Source organism: Hyaena hyaena, unplaced genomic scaffold (assembly GCF_003009895.1).
Source record: "Hyaena hyaena isolate Hyena2069 unplaced genomic scaffold, ASM300989v1 scaffold_390, whole genome shotgun sequence".
Taxonomy (NCBI): domain Eukaryota; kingdom Metazoa; phylum Chordata; class Mammalia; order Carnivora; family Hyaenidae; genus Hyaena; species Hyaena hyaena.
The window spans coordinates 809237-831609 of record NW_024081018.1 but is presented as its reverse complement, the minus strand read 5'-3'; the positions used below and the strand labels follow the sequence as shown (position 1 = coordinate 831609).

Below are 22373 nucleotides of genomic sequence, written 5' to 3'. Positions count from 1 at the left end.
CCTGCCTTCCAGAGGGAGAGCGAGGTTCTGAAGGTGCCTCAGCCAGGCTGAGGCAGGGTTGGGGCAGTGCAGGACGGAGCAGGTGACTTTCTTTCAACATGTCAAGAGGTTTATACTTCCTCTAATCTCTTATCAGTCCCAAGTAGTATGGAGTGAATGTGTTATTGTGTTGTGTGTGTGTGTGTGTGTGTGTGTGTGTTTGTTTGTATAGCGTTACTTGACAAAACAGGCCTGGGGGAAGTAAATCCTTAACCTCCTTCCTCTGGCAGGCCTCTGCCTCTTGTCTTCCTTCCTCAAGGCTCTGAGGGCCCAACTCTGGCCCACACTCCTTAGCTCTGACTGCTCCTAAGCCTGTGAAAGCAGGGGCGTGTTCGCAGGTCCATCACCATATCCCCAGGGGCCCCCACAGTGCCTGGCACATAGTAGCCACAGGTGCTATATTTGTCCAATGAATGAATTGCTCTCTAATGGCCTCATCTGACTCAATCACCCTTAACAGGGTACCTGTTAGGTGTCAGGCACTGTTGTTTTAAGGCGAGTGAACAAGGGACCAGCCTGAAGAAGTCTCAGTGAGAGCGGGGGCACCATAAAACTGTCAGTGCCCCGCTTAAATCCTTTTTAGAATCATGTGGAGAATGAATGAATAACAGCGTATCAGGGTCACAGAAATGGGAACCACTGAGGTGCCTGGGGAGTCAGAGAAGGCTTTGCTGATGGAGGGTGTGGTATTACCTCAGGCTTGAAGGATGAGGAGTTTGCCTTAAAGACAAGCTGGGAGAAGAACCCTCCACACAGAGGTACCAGTACGAGCGAGGGCATGAGGCTGTAAAATTACTGCTTGGGGCCGGAGCAAGCGACTAAAGATGCCCCTTTGAGACCAGGCAGCGTATCATGGATGGGTGACCTTCCAGAAGGATTCAAACAGCGAATCCTAATGAACTGAAGAAAGAAAATGAGCCTGAGGTTGGCATTATAATTAATAGGTTCATCCTATGGGGCTTCGTATAGATTCGTTCTCAGGTAGCAACAGAACATGATTAAGCACCTCGGAAGTGCATTGGCACCGGAAACCTAGGACCCAGGTGCTAATCATCCCAGGTTTTGACTGTCCGGAAGGAGTGTGGGTCTCAGCCAGCATTTACATCACCGGCAGGTCAAGTGCCCAGAGTGTCTCCTGGCACAGAGCCGAGCCTCCCAGCTCTGTGCCACAGGACACAGCCTCTCTCCTCCTGGCCGGGTAGCTAGTTAGCCTCCCTGCCTATCTATACCCTGCCCCCAGAATGAGGGACACGAGGCTGGAGGGGGGGCGCATAGGAAGAAGGGGGCTGCAGCAAACCCGCTGACTCATCCGCAACAAGGTGCTGCTGCAGGCGCAGCCGGGGAGGCCCCAGGCTCCAGTGCTTGCCCCTGCTCTCAGCCCATTTCCTGCTCAGATTTGGGAATTTTCAGGCCTGGAGGGAAAGTCCCTCGAGATGAATATTAGAAAGAGCGAGCGAGAGCGAGAGAACACCGGATCTGCCTGGAGAGCACGGAAGGAAAGGCGCGGCTGGGTCCGAAGCGGGCGCGCGGAAGGGAGAGAGGCGGTGGAGCCCGAGTTCCTTTGCTGAAGGCTCCGGAGCCTTGCACAGAAAGCAGGGCGACTGGGAGGACCACGGGGAAGACCAGCCCGAGGGGCGGGGGAGGGGAGGCGGTTCAGTAGGGCTCTGGAGTGTGTGTCTGGGTCTGTGTCTGTGTCAGTGCGCGCGCGCGCGCGCGTGCGTGTGTGTGTGTGTGTGTGTATGTGTGTGTGTGTCTGGCGCCTGTCCAAGGTGATTTCCCATAAACCACATGCCCCACAAGCGCTCTTAAAAGGCTGTGCCGAGGAGCTGGCCAGTGGAGACCGGCTGGTGGAAAGTGAAAGTTGCCTGGGTGCTCTCGGCGCTGCCGCCGGCTCTCCGCACCCCCGGGACGGCAGCGCGGCCCTCGGCTGGGGCGCGGGCTCTGCGGCGGCCAGAGAGCGAGCGAGCGAGGGCGCCGACGCGCCCGGCCGGGACCCAGCTGCCCGTATGACCGCGCGGGGCGCCGCCGGGCGCTGCCCTCCCACGGTAAGCGGCCGCCGCGGGCCGGCGGGGGGCCAGCGGGGCTCGGGCGGGAGCGGGCGGCGCGGGGCGGCCCCGCGGGACCTACTGCCCCGGCGCTCCGGCCGCCGCCGCTGCCCCGCCGCCCCGCGGGCTCCGGCGTCCTGCCCATCTTCGCGTGCCGGCTGCCCGGAGTCCCCGGCGCGCTCGGGCTGGGACCCGCGGCGCCTTGCAGCTGTTCCTGCGGCTGCGGTCCTTGCCTGGAAAGGGGAGGCTCCTCACGCCACTGCTCGGAGGCGCACACTGAGCCGCCCGCTGGCAGGGGAGAGGGGTTCGCAGCCGCCCGCAGAGGCTCGGTGCCGGCTCCGCGTCAGCCCCTGCCCCTCTCCCCTCTGGCCTGACCCCGCCAAGAGACCCGCGCGGTGGCTGTGCGCTCCGTTGTGGCGCCCTCCAGGCGGACACCTTCCGCATGGGCCACACGCGGGCTTCCAGGCTCTGCCGGGGAGTGGGCGCTTCTGGGCTGGGAAAGTTCAGAGGTCATCCAGCTCACAGAATTCCAGGGTCTGTGCCCGGGAACCTGCTGGCAGAAGGAAGGAGCCGGGCAAGCCTCTACTTGTCCCAGCATACAAGCAGGAGCTGCTGGGGAACTTGAGTCAAGTCTGTTTTGCAGGGGACCGGACCCCAGAGCTGCCTGGTGCTAGCTCTGAATCTTTTTATTGCAAAATCTGGTTCACTCAGCTGGTGAGCTCCTGGGCTCAGCGGTGGCAGAGGAAGGTGGGAGGTGACAGGAGGTTTTGGTGGTGCAGAGCCCTGGGCGGGCTAGGGGCTGCTCAGGGTTGCATGGGGAGCGACCTGCCCCAACTGCGGGCAGTAGGTGGGGCAGCTCCTAGAAAGTGCAGGGTGGCATTGGTAATGAAGCCGGCGTTCCCCCACCGGGTTTACTTCTGAGGAGCCCTAGAGGAGGATGGAAGGAGAAGCCTGGGAGAGAGAAGCTGACAAATACTTAGAGGGGAACGGAAGGGGTTGCAGGTGGGGTTGAGAGGAAGGGGGAAGAGCAGACCCGCAGGGGAGGGAGAGCCCAACTGAGAGACTGGAGACAGCGTCAGGAGGGGAAATCTTGGGGGGGGGGGGAGCTGATAGGCAACGAGGCAAAGATAAGGGCTGGAGGAAGCCCATGAGAAAAGTAAAGTTGGAGGGAAAAGGAGGCTGGTTTTAGACAGGAGCAGCCCAGGGGTCTGGTCACGCCAAGGTCCCTCCAGGGCCCCTGTTGCTGGGAAGGAGGGGACAGGTGAGGATGGACAGCGGGCTGAGATGCCTCAGGGCCTGCAGGAGAGGTGCATTCGTGGCTGCCCCAGAGGCCAGTGGGTGGGAGGAAGAAGAATGGAGGGGGAGAAGAACCAGCCCCGCTAGATGTGAGCTAGAGTGTTAACCCTTAGGTGTCTATTCAGCTCTTCCTCTGAGGCAAAACTGGGGCCCCAGGGTAGGGTGGACCCCCTCTGGCCACCTTCAAAGTCAGCTTCCCATGTGGTGGCTGCACTCTCCTCCGGGCACCAATCACTGAAATAGCAACAAAAGCCAGGCAGCCCTTGGGGGTTAAGCTGTCCTCAGACTTCAGTATCTTGAATTGCCTGGGGCAAGGTTGTCTTCCTGAATGAATATCCCCTCTCTCATGGGCTCTTCCCTCCATATTGTTGAAAAGTGGGGGTTCAGAGCTGCAGCGGCCGCAGCATGGACACACCTTCCGCATGGCCCAGTTTCCAGTGGGGTCCTGAATTAAAGGTTCTGGAGGACCTGGGCAGCCAACCCACCCAGGGCTACCTCTTTAACTGCCCAACAGAGCCTGAAGCCCACCCCCACCCCCCATGACTATCCTCCACTCTCCCTCCCCCAGGTCAGGCCAGGACCCTCACCAGATCCCTTCCCTGAATGGCACCGGGCCATGATGTGCCTCTTCCCTCCAGGCCTCCCCTTCCCTCTCCCTGCCATCAACTTCTCCCCATTTTTCATGGCCTCACAGAGGCCTCTCCTCCCTGCAGCCTCCTTGGTAGTCCCAGCCAGGGCCTCTCTTCCCTGGTAGGAGCTGACAAACATGTGGGCTTTCAGTTATATGTGAATCAGCATGTTGTCGAGGGCTGCTTCATAGCCTCCTTGTTTTTCCAACGTGCTGTGTATTGGCAGTCTTTGTCTCATCATCTGGATCACTGAGGCAGAGCCCAGAGCCCAGGAAGGTGCCAGCTCTCACCCCACCCTGACAGCATTTCCCTGAATCTGGGGACATCAGCTGCCAGGGGGCAACCTTGAGTTGGGGAAAGAAAGCCCAAGAGTCCCTCTGCCTCTCTGGCTGGAGAATGGGAGACCTGGGCCCTGGAGAGGGTTGAGGGGACCCTGGTTAGGAGGAGGGAGGAAAGAAGGAAGGGGAACGATGGGGCGTCAGGGATCAGTCCCATCACTGGGGGTGAGTGGCTCCTGGGCCAGGTGGGAGCTGGAGGAGGGAGAGGTCTCAGCAAACTTCCTGGCCGTGATAAGTGCTGGCTGGCTGGATGCAGACGGAGCCTGAGGGAGCTCTGAGAGGCAGATGCCAGCCTGGGATGGCCTAGAGCTGGCACCGCTGCCTCTGATTAAACAGTTGGGCTCCTTTTTGACACACACACCCAGGGCTCCAAAAGGTCTCCAGTGTGGGAGAGGTTCCCAGTGAAACTGAGTTTGGGGCCCTGGTTTTTCCGGTAGCAGAGCCAGACCTGTGTGGAATCAGGTGGGAGGAAGGGCTGGGCCTAGGGAAAACGTCTCTGGCTTGAAGTCTGAAAGCGGGTGCTTGAACATGAGCTGGAGAGGAGTGGGCAGCCCACAAGGTGTCTGGCTCCGTGTTTGAGGTTGCAGGGACACAGCAGTGGGCTGATGCAAGTCCCACGCTCAAGGGGTTTCCTGTGTAATTGAAACTTAGACTGGGAGGAACGCCTCCCATGTCCTACTTCAAGGGTCAGTGTGTAATCAGGCTTGGCCTGGGTTAATCAGGGAAGGCTTCTTGGAGGAGGTGGCATTTGGGTCGTTATCCAGGGAGAGCAAGATTGTGCGTGCCACGTACGAAATCCTGAGAAAGCTGGAATTGGGGAACGCTGCATCCTGGGGCTAGGGGCAGAGCCCGCAGCATTGTAGGTATGAGATCCTTGTTCTTCCGCTCTCGGCAGAGCTTGGAGGTCCCTAGGGAACACGAGAGCTGGGAGTAATGATGCGCTCTCTACCACAGACATGGCTAAGCCGCCTGCTGCTGCTGGTCTGTCTCCTGGTGAGCAGGGGTGTTACCGAGGAGGTGTCAGAGCACTGTAGCCACATGATTGGGAACGGACACCTGCAGTTCCTGCAGCAGCTGGTGAGTGTGTGGCCGCGCCTATCTACCTTCTCCCCGCTGGGGAAACGGAGGCAGGAACCAGGGAGCAGGGCCAAAGGCAGGGGTTGCAGGCAGAGACATACAGCTGTGCAGGACACGATTCATGGCTCCCACCTAGCTCCGCTGAGGCTCTCCTCATTGACCTTCGCGGGGTCAGGGTCTCCGACCCACCCCCAAGCCTGAAGCCCTCTCTGACTCCCCCTGCAGACAGTGCCCACAGTGCCTAGTGCCTGTTGCCCGGGTTAATGATTGCCTGGAATGTCAACCACGGACTCTGAAAAGGCTGTGAAGCCTGCTGTCCCTCAGTGGGATGCTTCCTCCGGGGCGCCATCCCTGTCTGCCTGCTGTGGCCACCTGTTGCCTCTAACTCCTGGCCTCTCAGATGTGCCCCCTACCTGGCACCAGAGCCACAGTCCCACAGGGAGAAGAGGCTCCCCCCAGCTCCCAGCGCTCCGCCCTCACTTTCGTGGCCCTTGCCTGAGCCCCGGGGCTGGGATGGACAGCTCATCCAGGCCATGAGGGAGCCCGTGCCCTATTCTAATCCGGCTGGCAGAGCTGTCACCGATTCCGAACACGGTCCGGCCAGGCAGAATGAGGTTACCATCATGGCCGCTGTCCTGCTCGGAAGAGAATTTGCCATCCCTCTGGCCAGCCAGGCAGGGTGGAGCACCACTGGCTAAGTAAGGCCAGTTCCAGGGCCCTGACCCCAGGGCTTGCAGGCTGCGCCTCCTGCCTCTCTTACCTCTATACTTTCCTTCCTGCGTGCAGCTCCCAGGTAGAACGAGAGCCGGAGCATTCTCTGAGGCTTACAACCACAGAGCCACTGCTCTGGGGGCGGGGGCTTTAAGCACATCTAACCCCAGCCCCTATAGATCCTGAATCCCCAGAGCTTGTCAAACCTCGACTTGAATTCCTGCCAGGACAGGGAGCTCATTACTTGTCATGGAAGATTATGCCCTGTACCTTCTATTAGCTATTTCTTCCTTATAGCTAACTGGTATTTGTCAGATTTCATGGGAGGTGGGGGTGGAAGGAGGAGACTCCTTGTTCTTTTACAGCCCACCCTGGGCATGTGGGAAGCACAAGGCTTTCCCTCGCCCCTCTCTTTCTCAGTATGGTTGGTGGGGAGGTAGATGAGCATCACAACCTGATCCAGCCAAAGCCTCTAGTTCTCATTCTTAGGCGAGCTCAGTGGAGCTGCTGCCGCCCTGCCACCCCCGACCTGCTCTCTCTCTTACAGATTGACAGTCAGATGGAGACTTCATGCCGAATTGCCTTTGAGTTTGTAGACCAGGAGCAGCTGGTGAGTTACGGTTATGTATAAGGCCCATGTGCCAGCTCTCTATGTCCTTTCCAAGGTGGGTATATGTGGGAGCATGAAGGGAGGAGAAATCCTGTACCCGGGCATGGTGAGGGCATGACGATCCTTGGTGCTCAGGTCTGGGGTGTCAGGGTCCAGAGCTGAGCTGGGTCCAGGCCTCGAGCTCCCTGCTGCTCCCTTCTCCTTGCCCTGGCACATCGAGGCCTTACTATGCACCAGGCACTTTCTAATTTCACCCTGACAGTACAACTATGCAAAATACTAATCTTGGTTATCGTCCTCAGGGAGGTTAAGGGAGCATAGATAGATACTAAGTGGTGGAGGCCTGATTTGAACCCACACAGGGTGGCTCCAGGGCCTAAGGCAAACCAATATGACTTCTGGGTCACATGCTTTGCTTAAGGATGTCATTTCCATCCAACAGACAGAATAGCAGCCAGGGAGTCAGTCCAGCCCTTTCCCTCTTCCTCCTACCCCACACCCAACCAGCCACCAAGTGCGGCTGGTTCTGCCTCCCAGCGGCTCTGCTCTGGGCTCTGCGGGAGCCTCACCCAATCAGTTGCTTAGACAGTTTCAAGAGCCTCCTAAAAGGCCTCCCTGCTGCCAGTGCACCCATCGTCCCGCCATTAGGGGGAGCTCTCGGAACTCCAACCTATTACCTTCATTTCCCTCCTCCAACTCCCCCCCACCACTCCCTCCACCCCCGCCCCTCACTCTTGGAGAAAGCCCAGGTTGGTCAGCTTGGGGTTTACACCACACAGTCAGGCCCACCGCCCCCATTCCCTGCCCCTTCCTGCCTCCAAGCCTTGGCACAAGCCCTTCCTGTCTTGTGATGTCTTTTCAACTGCCCCCACAGCACCCCTTATTCCACACCGGCTCATCTTTGAGCTTCATACAAAAATCACCATGCTATGCCCAAAAGTTGCTCCCATCTCTGAACTTCTGGGCACTTGACCCATATACATGTCTAGTAGAACTGGGGACCGCCTCATGGTCCAAAGAATAACCTCAGTATTTCACTCACTCACTCACGCCTTAACAAGCATGGCAAATTTCCTTAGCTAGAAAATGGTAAGACCGGGTACTAGGAATACAGAGCTAAAGCAGAGTCTCTGTTGAGGCAACACCATCTCTAAGGGACACAAAACACTGATGTTATTCTGTGGATCCTCAGGTGGCCTCTAGTTTCCCCTGTGGCCTGGAGGATTAGAAGGAGCCATGTAGTAAAGAACTTCTTGTGAAAGCAAACCCAAAGAGAGACAGAGCAGTTCCCCAGAATCCACCCTACCTGTGCACCCCCCTTCTGATTAAAGCCTCATCTTCCAGAAATCTGAGGATGTCTCTAATCAGAACCCACATTTCCTTCCCTCTACCCCAAGTTCAGGCAGTTTCAGATCCCAGGAAAGAGAGTGAAAGACCAGTTGAGGTTTGTGCCCCTCTTCTTACTGGGGCGGCATGGCCCTCCCCTCAGGGGATGGGGGCACCTGTCACAGAGCCTAGGTCTGTCGACCACACCAGCCAGACCATAAACTCCAGCTTCTTGTTTTTCAGAAAGATCCCGTGTGCTACCTTAAGAAGGCATTTCTCCTAGTGCAAGACATAATGGAGGACACCATGCGCTTCAAAGACAATACTCCCAACGCCAATGTCATCGTGAAGCTCCAGGAACTCTCTCTGAGGCTAAGGAGCTGCTTCACTAAGGACTATGAAGAGCAGGACAAGGTAGGAGCGTCCTGGAGCCAGGAACACTGAGTAAGAGTAGAGGGTGGCTTTGGTGGTGCCGTCCCTGCCCTTGTGCACAGAGTATATTCACTTGCCTCGCCCCGTGTCATGGTTCACTCTCTCTCATTCATTTATTCACCCCACATACCTCTGCTAAGGACTCGCTGGGCGGGAGACACAATGCTAGGCCTTGACAGTGTCTTCGTGAGGAAAAACTACATGGTCCGCACCTCCGTGGAACTTATGGTTAAGTGAGGCTGGCAACCATTAAACAATGACATATGTAAAGAGAATTACAAAACATGAGGACTCTTCATTCATTCAACAAACACTTAATGAGTGCCTATTGTGTACCAGGTACTGTTCTAGACACTAGGGGTCAAACCAGACAAATACCCATATCCACGTTCGTGGAGCTTACATTTGGCGGGGGGGGGGGGGTGAGATGGTGAACAAAATATACAAGAAAAATGTGTGGTGTGTAGGATGGCAATAAGTGCACTGCTGAAGAGAAAGCCAGGCGAGGGTAGACCTGAGGAGGTGAGGGAGCCCGCGTGAAGGAGGGCTGCATGGGGCTCTGAGAAAGAAACGGCATTCTAATTACAAAGGGCGGTGAGAAACACGAGGAGAAGGCTTCTGAGTAAGAAAATGCTCCCTTGAGATCCAAAGATGAGTAAGAGTTAGGAAGCACTGAGGCTAGTCGGAGCATTCCAGAACAGGGAATGCTAGGCGCAAAGCCCTGAGGTGAGCAGGACACCCTGCGCATTCAGGGCCACAAAGGAAGGGTGGTCGTCAGGAAGTGTGGAAGAGAAGGGGAGAGGGGAGAGGAGGCGGGAGCCAGCAGGGGGCGCATCTGGGCTCTTAGGGATGTGGAATGTCTGAAGTTTGAAGAAGCCTTGGGAAACTGAAGAATGACCTAACCTAACTGCGAGCCCCCTCTCGGAGCCCAGCGGAGAACGGACCGCAGCGGGCAAGAATGGAGGCCGGGAGGCCAGCAGGGGGCGCCATTCCGGGCCGGAGGTTCCAGCGGCTTGGACGGCGGCAGGTGGGGGAAGGCGGGGCGTCGGCCCGGGCGGCGCTGTGCAGGTGGAGCAGGCGGCTGTGCTCGCGGGTCGAGTTCGGAGAAAGAACTCAGGATTTGGTGATGCGGTGGCCGTGAGGAGCGGAGGGAAGGGATGGCTCGAGGACGGTTCTGTCTCGAGCAGTTGGGGGTGGGGGGGATCCGCAGGCAGAGCGGGTTTGGGGGAAGAGCAGGAGCCCAGTTTGGGGCACATGAAACTCGAGACGCTTGGGGGACAGCCAAGCGGAAATGCGGAACAGAAGGCTGATACTCGGGGTCTTGAGTCTGGCTGGCAAGATACTCGTGTAAGAGGAGGCGGCCTGGAGGTCATCTGTGAGGCCAGCGGACTGTAGAGCACAGCCCACTGTGCCCCTGAACCCCGGCACCCAGAAGCCAGGCAGAGGAGGGGACCTGGCCCGGAGACTGGGAAGGAGCAGCCTAGCGGCGGAGGGAAAATCAGGAGGCTGGTTTCACTGGGCTCGTGGAAGAGTGTCACAAGACGGGAAAAGCAGTCACCTTTAACCAACGGGATTGAGAAGCAAGCAGGACGAGGGCAGAAAAGCCTCGGGCGGCCGCGGCAGTGTGCGGGGCTGCTGGAGGCAGGTGCCTGATGGGGATGAACAGGGAGGAAGTGGAGGCAGCGCTGCGGGGCAGGGGGGCTCCGCAAACGCACCGGAACAGAGGTCACCAGAGGGAGTGTGGGATTGCAGGAGGAAACAGTTCTCCCGAGAGGTTATTAAAGCTGGGGTTTTCCAATGTTAGGGTCCGTTAAGGATCACTTGGGGAGCTTGTTTAAAATCCAGATTCCCAGTACGTACTCCTAGGAAGTCTGATTCACTGGGGCTATGGGTGGGCTTGGGCATCTGCATTTTCACAAGCCACCCAGCCTGGGCACCGCCTACACCGTGTGAACGCAGGGGGTGGACTCGAGGAGGGTCGGAGGCTTGGAGGCCAGAGGGGCCAGTGTCCCGGAGAGAAGGCTGGCGGGGTTCTGAGCCCCTGGGTAGAGAAGGCACAGCTGTGTGACAGGTGGGCTTCGGGACCTTCTGTCGGATGGTTGCTGTGTTCTCTATGAAGTGACAAGGTCAGGCATGAAAGAGACAGAGGTTTACGAAGAAAGGAGAGAGAGAGGCTGCTTCCCTCTTTCTTATAAGCAGCCCCGGTGGGCGGCTGGAAGGGATTATAGTTCTGACAGAAGAGGAAGTGAGGCCAAACTGGGTAGGCCACTTGGCCACTGTCACCCAGCTGGTGGGTGACAGAGCTGAGCCCAGGTGTTCTTACGCGTGCATTCATTCATTCATCTGGTCCACATTTATTAAGGGCCTGCTGCTCACAGGCCATGGGCATATCGAGATGCCTTCGAGGACTTCATAGCCTCGTGAAGCTTACAGCTCTTCCCTGTGCAGCTCAGTTTAAGGGAAAACTCGGTATTTGGAAGGCACCGGCAAGTAGACTATGAATGAAGCCCTGGGCACGTGGGGCCTCATCTGGTGTGAAGGGGGAGAGGTGGCAGCCCCGGGGAATGCCAGAATTTGTAAGTCTGGTGGAGGAGGGGAGCCTGGTAAGGAGACTGAAAGGAGCAGCTCAGGAGGTGGGAGGAAAATCAGGAGCGTGTGCAGCTTCTCAGAGCTTCAGTGGGTGAGGGAAGCCGCGGTCCTATGAGCAGAAGAGAAAAGGACAGCTCAGTAGACAACACTGGGGCAGCTTCAGCCCTCCTCCCAAGGCATGCCCATGCCAGAGAAGGACCCACAGCGGCCTTGCTTCATGCCACAGGATGACCCTTCTAAAACTTGGGTCTCACCATGCCACCACCCACCTCCCCACCAACCCCTCGGATGTTTTCTCTTTGCTCCATGAATCAGGTTAGCAGTTTTTGACACAGGCAACAAGGGCCTGAGGCACCTGGCCCTCATTGACCTCTCTCGCCTGCATCCCTTGTCCACTTCTGGATGGCGCTACTATAGCAACTATCGCCGTCTTTTGGTCTTTCCACATTTCAGGCTCTTTCCTGCCTCAGGACCTTTGCACAATCTGTTCCCACCATCTGGACAGCTCACTCCAACCCCACCTCCTTTCCTGGTTGACTCTTGCTCATCTTTCAGCTGATTCCATGAGGAAATCCGCCCCCCACCCTGAGCCCTCATTTGGTTCCCCTTGTTGTACATGCTCAGATCACGCCACACTTATTCATATGACTCCGTGCGCTTGTAACCATGTGTTTAATGCCAGTGCCTTGCTGGAGTCAGTGTCCCGACTCAGACAGTGACCTCTCTCATGCTCATTGCATGATCCCCAGGTAATTACCATATGCCTGGCACATAGATATGTGTTCAGTGGATCTGTGAATAAATGATGTCTCTGGAAATCTCAGGGCTGGATCCACCACAGATCAGGGGCGAGGGGAGGGAGAAAATGAAAGAGAAAAAGAAGACAGACGTGAAAAAGGCCAAGGGAGTTTGGCAAACAAGCAAGAGACATGGCTCGTCCTGACCGAGCAGGGGGGCCCTGCTGTCTTTCCAGGCCTGTGTACGAACTTTCTATGAGACACCCCTCCAGTTGCTGGAAAAGATCAAGAATGTCTTTAACGAGACCAAGAATCTCCTTAAAAAGGACTGGAACATTTTCAGCAAGAACTGCAACAACAGCTTTGCTGAATGCGCCAGCCAAGGTAAGCACCAAAATGGCCAGCGGGTGCGGGTCAAGGGGAGGGTGTAAGGAACAGAGCAGGGATCGGAGGCGAGGTGTGGGGCTGGAGGGACCCTGGGGAGGCAGCCCGTCTGCAACGCATGCTCCTGTGTGTGTAGATGTGCTTTTCTCGTGTGCACATGTGGCTCCCTGTACCTCCGGGTGGTCCCGGGCACATGTCCGTTCTGACATGTGTGTGCATGCACACCTACATATGTCTGCATGTTGAGGCATCAACAAGGATCGTGCTGGTGACTGCGAACTTAGGGAATGGGCAAGGGGCCCCTCTCAGAGAGCCCTGTAGGCAAGGAGGCTCTGCTGGCTGGCTGAATGCACAGAGGGTTCCATGGAGAGAGCAAGGCTCCGTCGGGAGCCAGGGCCCTTGCTCCAGGAGCCCTGCTGTCAGTCACCAGGATACCCTGGCTCCGGAAGTCCCCAGGACGCCTTGAATGTCCCCTCAAGGGAAAAGGCTGGATTTGAAGTCTGAGCGTCATTCAAACTCTCCCAGTGCAGACCCAGCTGCACACACGTGTACCCTACGTGTCCTCGTCTCTGCGTCCCCGTGCCACGTGTGCCCTCCTACATTCAACCTTGCTCCCCGAGGCAGGAGCTGAGGCCCCGCGGCCTGCCAGTGGCCAAGTCCAGTCTCGTTGCTTCAATCCCAAGGCCTCGAGTCATGGCTATGTTCCAGCCCCAGCTTGTTCCCGCCTGTGGCTGTGGCTGTGTGGCCCCTGGCTGTGCATGAAACCACCTTGCTGCTTTCCGACTAGCACTGCCTATGGGACTTGAGGGTGTCTTGTGTTAGTCTTCGAGGCCACTGCTCAACCCCCCAGCCAGCTGCTGCTCAACCCTGGCTTGGCACCTAGCCAGCTGGAACTCCAGGAAAAGCTGGTCCCTGGTCTTCCCTGACCCTGGCCCCCAGTCTGTCCTCTAAACCCCACTCTTTGCTTTCTGCCTTTGAGATCCTGCAGTCCGTACCTTCTCTGCCTAAGGCCCGTGTCGTGAGCACTGGCCCCGGTCCTGTCCTCTCCTTAGCCCCTAGCTGAGCGATTAGGGGATGAGGGGCCCCGCCCCCACATTCCCCTCTCAACCCCCTCCCCTCCCCCCCTCCCCAGGAAACCTGTGCTGGAGGCTGGTGACTCTATCTCTTCCCCATCTTTCTCTCTCCCTCTCTCTGTGGTTCTTTCAGATGTGGTGACCAAGCCTGATTGCAACTGCCTGTACCCCAAAGCCACCCCTAGCAGTGACCTGGCCTCTGTCTCCCCTCAGCAGCCCCTTGCCCCCTCCATGGCCCCCATGGCTGGCTTGACCTGGGCTGACTCTGAGGGGACAGAGGGCAGCTCCCTCTTGCCCAGTGAGCTGCCCCTCCGCACAGTGGACCTGGACCCGGGCACTGCCAAGCAGCGACCACCCAGGAGCACCTGCCAGAGCTTTGACTCTCCAGAGCCCACGGGTGTGGAGGCCAGTCCCATCGGGGATTCGCCTCAGCCCCAGCCCTCTGTCGGGGCTCCCGTCCCTGGGACGGAGGACACGCTTGACTCCGTGTTGGGCACTAACTGGACCCCGGAAGAGGCCTCCGGAGAAGCCAGTGAGGGTCCCGTACCCCAAGGGGCAGAGCTTTCCCCCTCGAGGCTGGGAGGAGGCAGCACCCAGGCCAAGACGACCGCCAGGCCCAGTGACCTCTTGTCAGCATCTTTCCCACTGTCCCACGCAGCCAGGAGCCAGCAGCCAGAGGACACGCCTGGCATCCCCCTGCCCAAGGTGGGCCCTGCGAGACCCACTGGCCAGGCCCAGAGTCACACACCTGGGAAGACAGACGGTCCATCTGCCCCGGCCAGAGACCACCAGGAGCCAGGCTCTGCCAGGACCCCGTCACGGCCTCCACGAAGCCTCGGCAGCCCCTCGGCCCTCTCTGCACGGCCCAGCCCTCCCGGAAGGCGCTCCTGGGACCCCGTGCCGCCCCTCAGGGAGCTGGAGGGCAGAAGGAGCACCAGGGACCGGAGGAGCCCCCCCGAGCTGGAAGGACGAGCGAGTGAAGGGCGCAGGCCCTCAGCCCGCTTTAATTCCGTCCCTTTGACTGACACAGGCCATGACAGGCAGCAGGAGGGACCCCCTGACCCTCAGCTCCCCGGGTTTGTCTTCCGCCTGCTGGTGCCCAGCATCATCCTGGTCCTGCTGGCCGTTGGCGGCCTCCTGTTCTACAGGCGGAGACGGCGGGTAAGGAGAGCCCCTGAGAGAGGAGGGCCCGTCACGGGGGCAGGGGCACGGCCTGGGCGGAGGAGCAGGTCGGGCAGGTCAGAGGATCACTTGGGCTCTGCCTGGGTTCCTCAGATGCCAAGACAGGAGGCCAGCTGAGCACCAAAGAGGGGCGGTTGAAATGGAGGGTTTGTGCAAAAACGGGGGAGACCAGGCTACGAGGTCAACGGGAAGGGACCCAGAGAGAATATTCTTGGGCCGGGAGTGGGAAGAGAACCGGCCGTGAGGGGAGCTAGCAGAGGAAAGTGATGTCGCACGAAGGTCAGGGCCTAGCGTTCACCGGGAGCTCTGCCCCATGTACAAGTCATGGTGCCCAGGGCACTGGACCCCTGAGATAGGAGGCAGCCTGCATGGGGAGAGGAGATGGGGCATCACAGCAGGAGGCCCCAGGTAGCCCTCCTGGCCTGCGGCTGACCCCCACATCAGGGAAGCTGGGGGAGACTTGGACACATCTCTCCTCTATTCCCCTGGGCAACCCTGCCCGGGAGTGAGGCCACAGTCCCCACACTGTCCCCCAGCTCCTCAGGGAGCCTGATCTTTACTGTCCGTCCGCAGAGCCATCGAGAGCCTCAGACAGTGGATTCTCCCCTGGAGCAACCAGAAGGCAGGTGAGTGTTTACAAGGGGGGTTGGGGGCTCTGGAAGGCACGAGGGGGCCTGTCTTGGCATCTGTTTCCCCTCCAGATTTGAGGGAGACTTCCTTTCACTTGCTCTGAGGAAACGGAGCTCAGAACAGGATGGGAGGCAAAGAGGCGGAAGGGCGTTTCTTCTTTTCCTGTACCTCTGGGATTTTTCCCGACTTCTCCTTAGGGTCAGGCAGTTCTGAGTCTTCTCAACCGGAGAGGGCTGGAGCGCACATGTGGGGGTTTGGTGGACAAACCATAGGGGTTCCCTCGCTCCTCAGCCTCTGCTGAAGTCTTATGCCAGCCCTGTGCTCTGCCCACAGCCCCCTGACTCAGGATGAGGACAGACAGGTGGAGCTGCCGGTATAGAGGGGTTTCTAAGGTAAGACTCTGATTTGGATCTCTCTCCAGCCCTTAAAATGAGCTACCCTCCTTTCTAATCACCCTATGGTTCTAATCACCAACTGCCCTGAGGCCCGCACGTGACTCCCTCCACTCCTAACTCCCTTTTCCATCCGTCGTGTCACCGTATCTTGCCAACCGTCTCCTTTTGAGGTCCTCAGGTCTCTGCACTGCCCCTCCATTCCCCCCACCCCCACCATCTGAGGCCAGGCATTGGGTTATGATTTCTACATTTGGCTTATAGTCTTTGCTGCCACCTTCCATCCCAGAGCATCCAAAATCTTCTTGTCCGTAGTCTTTACCCTCCTGGGGAATTTGCATCGCCAGCCACTTCAAACCTAATGCTCTCCACTTGGCTCCCGGGCCCCTCCAGCAGCTGCCCCTAGCAGGCGCCTCTGGCCAGCTTTCTATCTGTCTGCACCCTATTCAACCCTTCCCCTAGCCAAGATCATTTCTATATCCCTGCTTTTAGATTCCTGGACCCATCGAACCTTAGTCTTAGAAAGGCTCTCAGCGGTCATTTGGCCAGTGTCCTACCCTACAGGGGCCTCCCCCGACAGGGGTCAGCCAGCTGCTGGTCCCATACTCCCAGGCCCAGACAAGCTCCCTGCCACCTCCCAGGAGCACCGTGAGGAAATCCTTCCTCAAGCGAGCTTCCCTGCCTGCTCCACGATGGTCCTCCCTCCTATTCTCATGAGAGCCCTCCAGTGTCTCAAGTCAGTTATCCATGTGCCCTGTAAGGATTCTCTGAGCAAAGTGTGGCGCAGGCCCCTCAAACGTCCCTTATGTGATGTGGTTTTCGGACCCCTCAGCATCCTGGTCGCCCTCCTTTGGACACACTCGTTTGTCAATGTCCCTCTGAAAAATGTGGCACCCAGCCCTGGACACAGTGCTCCAGATATTGTCCGACCAGCTCAAAGTACAGTGAGACTGTTAACCTTCCTTGATCTGGACACAGTTCTTCTATTCGTGCAGATTCAGATCGCATTAGTGTTTGGGGGTTTTGTTTTTGTTTTGTTTTTGAACAGCTGCATCATACTGTTGCCATTTGTTAGGCTTGTGGTCTATTCAAACCCCCGGTTCCATTTCCCGTAAACTTCCGGCAAGCCAGGCCTTCTCTCCTGTGCTTGGACAGCGTAGTGGTTTAACCAGGGTGCAGGAGTTTATGTTCGTCCTTGGTAAAACCACCTTGTTGGTGTCTGCCCGTCACCAGAGCCTCCTGAAATTGTTTCAAGTTCTAGTTCTGTCTTCATAGTCCTCCCAAGTGTGTCTCCTGCACATTGATGAGCGCCTTCTGTTGTCTTCACCCACGTTGTTGATAAAGACGTGACCCTTATCATTCCCCGGCCCCGGTGCCCCGATTCCAGGCAGCGCCCACCACCTCCCGTCCCTCCTGATTGTCTCCACCGCCCGCAGGTTCCTCTTCAGTTCCCACCCTTCTGCTCTTTTGTATTTGGTTAATACTATATCAATTTGCACTTACTTGGATGTGGTGTTTGTACATTTTTAAAATCTTATTGTATGTGTGTGTGTGTATGTTCCACATCCCTAAGAAGGCTGTAAGCCCCCTTGAGGGCAGGGACTGTGTCTTCCACTTTTTTTGCATTTCTCTTTCTGTCCCGTGTTCTAACACAGAGAGGGCCCCTCCACACCTGCCAAGAACTCAATAAATGTTAACTGATTGGCTTCAGGGTTGACTGACCACCTGACCCTGGCCAGCTGTCCCTAACCAACCAGTCTTCTGGATGACCAGTTAACCAGCTAACTAATCGACTCCAGCTGACTGGCTGACCAGCTGGCTAGGTGACTTTGATCAACTGACTAGCTGGTAACTGCTTACCGGGCTGGTGGTTGGTTGGTGAGCTGCCTGCCTAACTAACTAGCTGGCTAATGGCCTGATTTGCTGATTGGCTCACTGGCTGACTAGCTAGGGCAACCCATTCAAGTTTCCAGTCACACCCCATGCCAAATACAAGTGAGCGCCTTAGGGCCTTCCCATGGGTACAGTGACAGGTCTGGGCCACTCCTCAAAGAAAAGGGATCTAACGAATGCTCAAAATCAAGGGAGCCTATTTAGAAGACAGCACGAGAGAACACATCTGGAATCCCGGGGTCCCCCTTCTTGGTGGGGCGGGCTGAGATGGGTGAGCGGGGACACTGGCCGGGCTGTGAGGATGACCCAGACCCCCTCGAGACTGGTAAAGCAGAGGAGGACTCGAGGTCCCTGGGGACTCCGTGGCTCAGTGCTGGACCACGCTCGGACTGGTTGCCAGCCTCCCACCTTGGTCTTGGCCCTCTGCCCCCCTCTCCTCTTCACTCCTACTCTGCTTTCCCTGCCTGCATGTTCTCAGGCCCTGCCAAACTTTCCTCTTCCTCCCCTCAAGATTTCATTTAGAAAGGGAACCCAGGGCAAGGACCACAGCCCTGGTTCCTGATCCCACCGCTTGGATCAGCAGGTCCAGCCTAAGCCCCAGGAGCCTCAGGAGTCAGGGCCAGACCCTAGACTACCTGCCACTCCGATGAAAGAGAGAAAACACAGAGGCAGAGAGACTGAGAGAGGGCTGCTCAGAAAGAAACCACAGGCACTCTAAGGAATCAGGACATAGGGGCAGGGGACTCACCCACCTGGTCTTTCTCCCCTCCCTCCCAGCCCCAGCTGGGTCTGAGACCTGGCTGTGCCCATCATGGCTCCTGTCCAGTTTCTGGTTCTCACCTCCGCGCCCCCCCCCCCCCCCCCCCCCCCCCCCCCCCGCAGAGCATGGGAATGGGCTCGAAGCCAGAAGCTACGGTCCCATCTGCCCTCCTTGTCTGTCAGGGACTTTGCCGTAGGGTTTATGGGTGGTTAGGGAGCTCCACACAGGATCCAAAGTTGGATGGGGTCCAGGGGATTTCTGCTCTGGGAACAAAGCATTCTGAGGATGCTGGGCAAGGGACAAGGATGGGGGTGGGGGTGGAGAGAGCAGGGCCCTGGCTCCTGTGGATGATCCAGGGAGGCAAGTCCCTCAGCCCATCAGGAAGGAGGCCTGGTTACTTGGGGGACAGCATGCCAAGTGGCAGGGTGTGAGTTTCCTCGTTCCGAAAGTGCATCTAGTTCTTCCTCTTGGTGCCTATGACCTGCTGTTCCGAGTGTCGATCATCATGTGGGATGACCCTCTGTGATGAGCGGTGTGGAGGTGGGAGTGAGCAATTCTTTGCTCGAATCGGCAGGAATCGTTGGTTCGTTGGCCCAAGGCCCGGGAGCTCGTCTTGCCTGAGGGGAGGTCTCAGGACCCTCAAGTGCCCCCTCCCCTCCCTGTCGGACTGCTCTCCCTAAGCAGCGGCCACCGCCCTCTCCTGGTCCTGCTCAGGCCTCTACCAGGCCCCTTACCTCCCCCTGTGCTCCCTGGCTCCCCAGGAGGAGGTAGGAGGTGAGGCCAGTCTGGTCGGAGGCTTGGACTTCTGCCAGGAAAAGCCACCCTGTCCTTTGCGGTGTCTGGGGCGGCTGGGCAGGCGAGGGAGAGGACGGGAGGAGGTCCTGCCTGTAGCACCACCGACAGCCCACAGGAACGCTGTGTCTCCCCCGCCCATGTCCTCAGCGACCCCTCCCTCCACGCCCCATCGGCTGACCGGCCTTTCTTTCTTTTTCTTTTTCTTTTTTTTTTTTTTTTAATGTTTTATTTATTTCTAGGAGAGAGAGAGAGACAGCGTGAGCAGGGGAGGGTCAGAGAGAGAGGGAGTCACAGACTCCGAAACAGGCCCCGGGCTCTGAGCTGGCAGTCAGCACAGAGCCCGACGCGGGGCTCGAACCCACGAACCGCGAGATCATGATCTAAGCGAAAGTCGGACGCTTACCCGACTAAGCCACCCAGGCGCCCCATGACCGGCCTTTCTTTCTGTCTCCCTTGCAGCCGGGCGCACAGGACCGTCTCTCCACGGGACAAGACATGGGGGCATCCACCACCACCCGTCCGCAGCCGTTCTCCTCGCAGTGTGGCCTGCCCACCACACGAGCTCCAGAGCAGCGAGGCTGGGGTCCCTCTGCCCTCGACCCTCAGACTCTGGACTGACCAGGAGAGGGCTGGAGGATGCCCTCCATGCTGCTGATATTTATCGTGGGCCCTGGTGGCTCCCGTCCACTGGGGGAAGGCTGGGAAGCTCGGCTGAGGACCCTCCGCGCCTCAGGGGCTGTGTCCTCCTCCTACTCCCCTCCAAGCCACGCCTGGGCCAGGGACCCAGATGCCTGTAAGACGTGGGAGAGCAGGGTGGGCACGGAGGAATGAACGAGCCCTTGTGCCCAGAGGACTGCCTGGTGCCTAGGGATGCCAGCACGACAAGCAGGAACTTGTCTCCGGTGAGAGAAGCATGAGATTGGCAGGGCGGGACAGCGTCGCTGGATTTCTCGGAAAGGTGTGCAGCCCAAGAGATGGGAAGAGAAGGCCTCTGGGCCTGTGGGTCTGCACTGGCGGCCCAGGTGCCCTCTGCTGGCTGCCAGGCAGAGAGGGAGGCCGACCCTGCCCTCAGGACCTGTCCGGCTTGGCTCCAATGCCAAGGGGAAGACCGAGCTCTGGTATCTGGCCCCGTTTCCCTCCAGCCCTGCCAGAGCTTCTCCGGGAGGCTGCGCCGAGGCTCCCCTCACGAAGGAAGCCATTGCACTGTGAATACTGAAGCTGCCTGCTGACCAGCCTGCGCCGTCCGACCCTGTGAGCGGGCGTCGGTCCGTCCTCCTGCCCCTCCAGCCTCTCGCCAGCTTCCCGCACTGAGTGCCCGAGCCGGCCCTTGCCTGTCGACTGAGGGCGCCCCTAAGCCCTGACCTTCCGCTGACCCAGCTTCGACTCCCCGGGGTGGATGGGGTGGGAGAACGGCCTGGGCTTGCCAGCCGGAGCGGGTCTTCAGGCTGCGTCGTTCGCCCAGGTTCCTGCATCTTGCACTTTGACATTCCCAGGAGGGAAGTGACTGGGGGCGGGCGGGCAGGGAGGGCAGAGGCAGACCCAGAGGGAGGCTGCGGGGTGAGCTCCCGCTGAAAATGGGTCTTTGCAGTTATGGGTATACCGTGGGGGGAGGCGTCTGCTCCCCGATCCCCCCTGCCCAGTCTGCTTCCCCGTATCACGCCCCCCCATCGCAGCAGGGCTGTGCTGGGGGGGCACCCCGGCTGTCCCTGTGGAAGCCCTAACGCTGGGTTTGCTCTCCGGCCTCGCAGCACGGCCGCCAGCTCCCATTCTCTCCCCACCCTCTCGTCCCCCACCTGGGTAGGCAGCGATGCCCCCAGCTCTCACCCCTATACTGTCTCTCGAGCCCAGGCCAGCCAGGGCAGGAGGGGGACCAGGAATCTGCTTCCAAATTTGTCTTAAGGGCCTCAGCTTCCTGAACCAGCCCATGGCTGCTGCTCTGAGAACTGGCAGCGGGTGACGGGGCTGCCGATTGCCCTCGGTCCCTCCTCTCCTGCTGCCCTGGGCCTTCCACTGAGAGACCCCACCCTTCCTGGCCCCTGGGCAGAGGCCCATGACTTTTCTTCCTGCCCTCAAAAGTTGGGGTCTGCTGGTCCCCACCGCCCCTGCCCTGCTCTCTCAGCTGAAGGACGAACAGCGGGGAACGTGCCCTGTAGGGGCTCCTTCTAGTCACAGACTCTGTATTTGATTCTAGAGAGTATGTATTTAAAAGGGAAAGGGAAAAAAAAAACCCACAGAAAAAAGGCATTCCTCCCTCACCCCAAACACATAGTATTTTGAAAGTCAAGAAAGCAAGTCCAACTGCTTGCAGAAGCTCTTTGTGGGCGCGTGGTGACACAGGTGCGGGAGGGGCCCCGGACCTCTGGGCGCCTCCCCCGGCCGCCTGCACACGAATCCCTTCTTTGAGAAAGCCGAGAGGGAACATTGGCTCACACACTGTGAGATTTTGTTTTTATACTTGGAAGTGGTGAATTATTTTATATAAAGTCATTTAAATATCTATTTAAAAAATAGGAAGCTGCTTATATATTTAATAATAAAAGAAGTGCACAGGCTGCCACGTGTGAGTCATGGGAATGGTGCTTTTGGGGTGTGGGTGGCAAACACGGTGGGGGGGAGGCAGCAGCTGCTGGGGGAGCCTCAGCTCAGAAAGCTTTTTCCAGGATACGTGGGGAAGGAGGGTTCTCTCCAAGTCCCAGTCTCGTTATCAAACCTTCCCACATTGTTGTTGCCCCAAACACATGCATCGTGGACCTGTTTGATGGGAAAGTAGACAGAAACCAGCCAAACCTCAGGCCTGGCCAGTGGCCCCTGCTCCAGCCCAGCCTCACCCACCCCAGGAAAATGGCTAGCTGGGCTCCGTCCAAGGTCCCCAGGCCTGCAAGGACCAGGCTTCTTGACCACTGACCCCTGATGTCCAGCGGGGGGCCGGGATCTCCGTCCTAGCAGGGCTCAGGTGGTTGAACGCTGCCTCGACTGGGAAGCGGGTGAGGCCGGCACGGGGCAAGCCAGCAGGCTGCGCGAACGGTCTTAGGCCCTTCTTCCTGGGTATTGTGGCCTTAACTGGGGGAGTGGTGTTGGGGAAAGCCAGGTGACTAAAGGCCCAGCACAGCCCACTCCCCCGAAGTAACCCTGTGAAACAGGGCCTCCCCAACTGTGAGAGTGAAGTGGACAAAGTTTCAGATCAGTGGCTCTCAACCCGAGCTCACCTGAGAAACACTTGAGTTGTTTTCAAAAACATACCCAAGCCCCACTCTAGATCAACAAAATCAGAATTGCAGGATAAAGGCTCTGGCGCCGGGCATCAGAAGTTTTGAAAGGCATCTTAAGTGATTCAAATGTGATCCAGGGTGAGAAGCACACAGAGGTGCGTTGTCTGACATGGCGACTGAGTTGAAATTACTCGCTACGAAATAAATGGAAGCATCCAGTTCTTCA

At 58.1% G+C, this 22373-nt stretch overlaps 1 protein-coding gene across 3 annotated transcripts; it reads left to right on the top strand.

The window, feature by feature from the left end:
• The first annotated feature begins 1862 nt into the window (after positions 1-1862).
• CSF1 (colony stimulating factor 1) lies at positions 1863-21165 on the top strand. 3 transcript variants are annotated; one of them, XM_039251106.1, is made up of 9 exons: positions 1863-2084; positions 5302-5424; positions 6683-6745; positions 8315-8485; positions 12066-12213; positions 13945-14447; positions 15042-15094; positions 15432-15490; positions 19398-21165. In XM_039251106.1, exons 1-8 carry the CDS (start codon positions 2046-2048, stop codon positions 15475-15477), a joined length of 1146 nt encoding a protein of 381 aa, XP_039107037.1. In that variant the 5' UTR covers positions 1863-2045; the 3' UTR covers positions 15478-15490; positions 19398-21165. The 3 variants fall into 3 exon arrangements, with proteins under 3 accessions (XP_039107037.1, XP_039107035.1, XP_039107038.1); XM_039251104.1 differs by having other exon boundaries at positions 13420-14447; XM_039251107.1 differs by having other exon boundaries at positions 1864-2084; positions 14317-14447.
• Positions 21166-22373: the final 1208 nt, after the last annotated feature.

Coding starts and splice junctions, on each gene's coding strand:
- CSF1 (XM_039251104.1), top strand. CDS start 2,046: ATGACCGCGCGGGGCGCCGCCGGGCGCTGCCCTCCCACG. Junction 8,486..12,065: donor ACTATGAAGAGCAGGACAAG/GTAGGAGCGTCC, acceptor CTGTCTTTCCAG/GCCTGTGTACGAACTTTCTA. Junction 15,095..15,431: donor CTGGAGCAACCAGAAGGCAG/GTGAGTGTTTAC, acceptor CTCTGCCCACAG/CCCCCTGACTCAGGATGAGG.